General features: G+C 42.8%; 1 protein-coding gene across 1 annotated transcript in view; it reads left to right on the forward strand.

Moving 5' to 3' along the window:
* The window catches only part of snd1 (staphylococcal nuclease and tudor domain containing 1), a 69,956-nt gene extending 67,688 nt beyond the window's left edge, over positions 1-2,268 (forward strand). The window contains exons 16-17 of the mRNA XM_008292771.1: positions 2,037-2,146; positions 2,263-2,268. Coding sequence (XP_008290993.1) covers positions 2,037-2,146; positions 2,263-2,268 — 116 coding nt within the window. The remainder of the gene's footprint in view (positions 1-2,036; positions 2,147-2,262) is intronic.
* The last annotated feature ends 4,102 nt before the right edge of the window (positions 2,269-6,370 follow it).

Consider the following 6,370-nt stretch of genomic DNA (forward strand, 5'->3'; position numbering starts at 1 on the left):
CTCGGATACGTTTTATTTTCCCCTGTTTAAACACTGCCTGCAGTTCACCTGGAAATCCAGGAACATTTGTCACACGGTCGCAGCCGAGCAGTCACGGCTTCTGGAGGAGCTCTGAATTTTTAATTTTTAAGTGTCTGACTAGTGAAGACGGTTTATTTTTACATGCAGATTACATTTAATTACAGGAAATATCACACATGATTTGCTCAAAAAACCCCTGGGAAGTTGAAAATCCGAGGATTGTTTCTGTTTTTGTTTGTTTTTTTTGGTTCGGAGGGTTCGCTTCAGTCAATTTCAAATCGGGTTATTAATTTAAAATGGGCCCGGGGCAACAATCCTGCAGGGATTTAGAATTTGGCACTCTGTAAAAAAAAAAACACAAATCATGAAATTAATGTGGCTTTTAGAGAAGATCCTGAGAGATTTTCTTTTGCAAATACGGCGGCCAATGTTTAGACACACCTAGAACACGGTGTCCCAGATTAATGTCACCGTAAAGCGCCGTCGTGTTTGAGTTTGAAGATGCATGTAGCAGCGAAAAATATATCTATAAGGGAAACATGACTGCTCTAACTGACTCACATTTAAATCCACGTGTCCATCAAGCGCTTTCTTTCTTATCAGCCGGTCAGCATCTTCCCCAGAGACATGTCTCCGAAACCCTTCTTAGACAAAACACGTCTCCATTCAAAAGAAGTCCACGGGAGAGCGTAAACAAAACTTCCGAGTGAGATTCAAAGCCCCCCCCCCATACGGCGAGATTGCCTCGCTAACCACTGTGTCACCAGGATGCCCTAACAAATCAGATTTTCCTTCTCTGTCATGTATTTGCGAATCCATCCTGAGGCGGTATATCTGTCATGCCAGTGAAGCTCATTAAATTAAACCTTGAGTCAAAGCGGAAAGAAAAGACCCTCGGAGAGAGAGCTGTTGCTTTATTAGCACGGCGCTGGAGGGTTTAACTCCCAGCTGAAACTATCATTAGGCTTCTCTGCATAAAACAATAGAACAGCAACCTGCTTGTTGATGTACATTTGTAGTGGTAAAGGGATTTAATTGCTTATTAATTCAGGAATTGGGAGCGAACGGGATGTCAACGGATAAACTTCTGTGGAGGTTTTCAACATTTGCTGAAAGGGGAGTACGCTGCGCTGTGGCTCGTATTACATGAAAATAAAGCGTATAGGATCCTAAAGAGTGTAAAAGACCAAAGAAACGTGTTTGAATTGAAGCTCGGTTTGCTCCTCTGATACAGGCTGTACATGAAAAATTCATAATGCGCGTGTAGACTTTGTACAGAAACCTAAACTTTCTGTAAGTCTTCAGATCAGCACACATATTCTCACTAGCTTAAAGCCCGCTCACCTTCACCTTCACATGCAGAAGCACTCTGTTCTGCATCCTTTTAATCCCAGTACATTTTAAACAGGTAGAAATTGTGCGGTCTTATAGCACCTTTACACGCTCTTATTCCTCTTCCTCCCACCTCTGCCCTGGAGCTCATCCATTTCTGCCTTTCAAAAAAAAAAAAAAAAGAAGAAGCTCTGAAAATGTGATGTTGTTGTCAAAGGTTTCCAAAGACGCAAATTTCACTTTGACTGGTATTCAGTGGAAATAGGTTACACGGAACTGGCTCGTGCACTCAGGAGTGACCCCTCGACGAGCAATTATCCATTTAGCGCGGATGACAGTGTGTTGTGCCGCTGACGTGCATTTGTGAAATTGCGCGGCAAAGCGATTCTGACCCCGACCCGTTAAGAGGGATGAGGAGGATGCTTGATGTGGCATCAGGTGTCGGGAGCACCAGAGGTCCGAAAAAAATTGTGAATGCAACAAAGTCTATTCACTCACTTGCGGATGTTTGTATTAATTCTTGGAGTTTTTTTTTTTTTTAATCAACCCAATCGTGTCTCCTGGTTGTGTTTCTCATCTCATCATGCCAAATCCTGCTAAACGGATTTCAGGCATCTTGCTGTTCTTTTGATAAGCAGCTGTGCCGACCTATAACTCCCACAACTGTGTCGTCTTTTGGCCAGGTATCGAATGTCCACGCAGTTCCCGGAACATGCCCGGAGGGATGCAGGTGGCTGAGCCCTTCAGCGACGAGGCCATGCTGTTCACCAAAGAGCTGGTGCTGCAAAGGGAGGTAAGCAATCAAGCAGAACATTCTGGCCCAGCTCGCCTCACTTCCTATTGTTTCGCTGGCCGTTTCGCATGTTGGGAACTCTTGCTATTCCGCCGTTTTGGCTCTTTTTTTTTTAGCTTTAGTGTTCATAGTCCAAGTTTTTAGTACCTACTTTGCTGCATTTTACTTTCACACTCCAATTTTAGTTTGCCTTGAGCACAAGACCACTTCAGTTCAGAGATGTGAGAAGAATAATGTCTGTTATACTCTGAACAATGGATACAGATAAGGAGAGCAGCTAGTTTGGCTTAAAAATGTGTTTCCAACATGCATTCCGGCTGTGCTTTTTCTACATTTGCGACACTGTGAATATCTAAACTCACTATATTTATGCAGCAAGTATTAAAAATGTATTTATTTATTAACTTTTCAAATCTTCAGTGGCATGCACCACTGAATATATATTAAGTGTAAGTAAATACAAGGCTGAGAAGACAGTATTTCTACTGATACACAGCAGATGGGGTCTATTTTCCTCTCAGCCCAGTCCGAAAACAGTTTCATCTGTCAAGTAAAGGATTTTCCTCCGTTTGTCAAAAACTTACCGTCAGTCAGTTTTATTGTCAGGACAAATATGGAGACAATAACTTTAATAAGCTAATTATTCCTCTGTGCTGTGTGTTTGATTTCAGTTGTCTGCGTTTGGTCCGTGTACCGCAGCACTGCTGAAAATTGGGGTTTTCCCCTCAGCGTGTTCTCCGAGGTTTTAAATACAATTGTTGACTCCCAAATCAGCTTTATTACACAGCGAATAAAGCGCTCTAGGCCTTTCCTTGAGCAATGTCAAATCTCGACGAAAAATTCTGACAAAAGTGGACACAGTCAAATAGACCACACACACACACAAACACACACACACACACACACACACTGCTCATTCCCAGTATACGGAAAGCTCACCTGATAGTGGATCAGTGCTCCTGGGCTTTAGAAAACTCCATCCACTGTGTGCCTGTTCATTCACATGCTAATAGGTTTTTATAAGAAGCAGTGAACGGACCAAAGCCATGATGGAACCAGCTATAATCCTGGCACCACTTATCCAGGCCACACACTCCCTCTCTTTTTTTTTTTTTACTCTCCCTCCATTCCTATCTCCGTTTTAAAGGGCTTCTTTGCGTAGGGTGGCTGACTCCACTGTCCTCCGGTGTTTAATTGTCATGGAAATGGAGTCTTCGACAGCGTTGCAGGTGGACTAATGTCCAAGTGTGTATGTGTGTGTGAGATTGTGTGTGTGTGTGGGGGGCAAGCCAGTGACATGGGTTGTATTAAGAAAGTCTTGACTGTGAAATAATTGATGCGCGAGCAGCATGGGAATTGTATTGACGAGGATGCAGAATGTAACCCATGAGTCAGTGCAGCCGTGCAGGTACATGTTTATTTAAAGTTTTGCTATTTTTACAGATGCCTATATACTAGGCCTGGGTGGCAAAATGATAGATATGTTCAGGCGATTGACTTTTAATCAATAGCAATGAGAAAACTGTGCAATAGGATGTTTGATAGTTTCATTAAAATGCATTCGATTCAGTGCGGGCTCATGTGTCACTGCAGTATGAAGTCAGGCAGCTCTATGGAAACAACACAACCATGGCTAGAAGTAGAGCGCACTGAGAAATCACTTTTGTAGAATATGGCACAGTAGCCATGCCACAAATCATAAAAAATAAAAAACAAAATTTGAGTTTGTTTTGTTTAAAACAATGCGATTAACCTGTGCCCACAGGTGTTACCAATCGTGGGGAAAACAGAAAGAAAGAGTAGAAACTGGGACTCTACTGTAGATCTTTTCGTACTTACATTTGGAATTTGTGTCTCTGCTCTTGTGCAAGCAAAGCCTGCAGTTCAGTTAGAAAGTTCCCGAATTTTTGTCACATGAATGTGAAGTTTAACTGAGTCACTGAAGGCTTCACAGTTGCGACAAGGAGTGTGAAATTCTTTGTTTTTGACAGAATTATAGAAGAGTGAATGGTTGACTTTGTGCAAATTTTTAATGAGACATGTTTAAAGCAAGTTTTCCAAACTAACGGCATGTTACCGATCATTAGTTCAAGGATCGTTGGAAATTTGGGGTTCTGAGGGTTAAAATGATCACACATGTGCCTTGACAAGATGGTTACATTTATTAACGAAAAGGGTGATTAAAAACATATTGCAAATAGTTTACCAGTGAACATGAGACATCGCCCAGCCCTACTACACACACTCTAATGTACAGTTTGTAACATTTCTCCGACTTGTAAAGTTGCTTTGCCGCCCTGCACTTCCTCACTTTATGCTTACGAGATTAAATTAAGCATTTGTTATCATGCACATAACCTCTTCCATCCATACACGCATTCTCTCACACATTTTCTCCCTTGCCAGTCATCGGTGGTGTCAGCAAGTTTTTCACAGGTAGGTGGGAGTTAGCAGGCAGGACCGAGCCATATAATGAGTCCTGAGCCCAGTGTGGGGGCTGCTTGGCTGCCTGCGCTGACCTGCTGTTTGGGCTAATACGAACACAAACACAGTCACACTCTCGGAGGGACACATTCGAGTAGATAACAACACAGTTAAGCATTCACACATATAAGCTGTCAGTTTTCCAAAAAGAAAAAAAAAAAAAAGGCACAATCGTCCAACAGTAAAAATCCCTGAGTGGAAAGAATTTGACTGAGTAAATTGGATAGAAGCGCACATCCAGCTGAAAGAGAGTCACATGATAGTGTAATGTTATATGTAACAGGATAGAGTTGCCTGAAAAGAAGCTGGACTGAAGAGGTGAGAGGAAGTGCAGGAAGACGAGCTAGCAGCAGAATTACAGTGATGAAGAAGGACAGAAAGTAAGAAGTGGTCCGTGCCCTTTATCCATCCTTATCTCAGTCTTTTTTTTTTTTTGCCCCCGCGAGCACAGCGAGCATAACCGAAACACGACATTAAGGTGTGTCGCGCTCCGACATGAATATGGATCATTTGATTTCATTAGCATGAGATTCCGCTGTTGATTCAGCTGTGAATACCATCTGATTGCGGCGCGCCCTTCTGAGATGTTCCCAAGGTGGCCTCACGTGAATAACATCTGATTCGGGTTTGGGTGGCACATTCATTTGCATTCATAAAATATTTGTCTCGCTCACGCCGCTCGACAGCCATTTTGAGTTTTCTGGCGCTTTGTTGAGCTGATGACATGTTGACTCAGTTGACTGTGCTTTTTTTTTTTTTTTTTCTCTCTCCCCTCCCTCCGCCATACTTCCATATTTCACTACTCTGTAATTAGCTGTTTTCTTTTTCTCGTGTCCTTTTGAAATCGAGTTTGGGTGCAGGCACGAGCGCACTTTTCTTCTTTTCCCGCTTTTGTGCTGCTGTTTTGGTCTAATAGCCTTTTTTTCCTTTCCGCTCATTTGCGCTTCACTCGCCTCCTCGTCTTTCGTGTCCAGTTTTAAATCTCTGAGTGATATCTGCTCTCTCCATCCTCGCCTCTCGTTCTTTCTCTCCCTACCCCTCCTCTTCATCCTTTCTCAATTTCTCTCTAAACTGCCACACAGCTATGTTTTAATTTCTCTTGATGCAGACATGCATAATTAATGTGGCATCCAGTGAGGGGAGAGGCCCTGGTTTCTGTCTACTCTATTTATAACCCTCCTCGCCGTCGCCGTCGCCGCCACCACTACCCCTGATTTCCCTTCTATGTCTCTCGGGTGATTCTCTGTTGCTTTTTTTTTTTAGGCAGACTTTTACTTTCAGACTCCCTCTTTTCAAAAAAATCACTTTTGTGTTTATCAGCTCTGTCTTCCTTTATCCCTCCCTTTCTTCCTCGTCTCCCCCCCTCCTCTGTCTCTCTCTCGCTCTGTGTAGTGTTAATCTCTGACAGACACTGCTCCCGTTCCCAGCGTGGAACCAAAACAGCAGCACAGAAATTCTGAGGGAAAAAAAAAAGAAAAGAAAACACATTGGTAAACACCACTCCCCAGACATTTCCCTTTTTTTTTTTTTTTTGATGTCTTCCATTTAATTTCTCTCACCTCCCACCTTCCATTGACAAAAACATCCATTCACTATCGCAGTCACTGAGCCTCTCTGTTGATTTTCTTTATGCTTTTGGGTGGCAACTTCAAAAGCTCAGCCCTAACCAGGAGGGAGGCGAACAGAGGATTTTTTCTTTTTACTGCATTGACGTGTCTATCTGGGTTGACTCAGCGAGAC

The sequence above is a fragment of the Stegastes partitus genome, unplaced genomic scaffold, assembly GCF_000690725.1.
Source record: "Stegastes partitus isolate 25-593 unplaced genomic scaffold, Stegastes_partitus-1.0.2 Scaffold831, whole genome shotgun sequence".
Classification (NCBI taxonomy): domain Eukaryota; kingdom Metazoa; phylum Chordata; class Actinopteri; family Pomacentridae; genus Stegastes; species Stegastes partitus.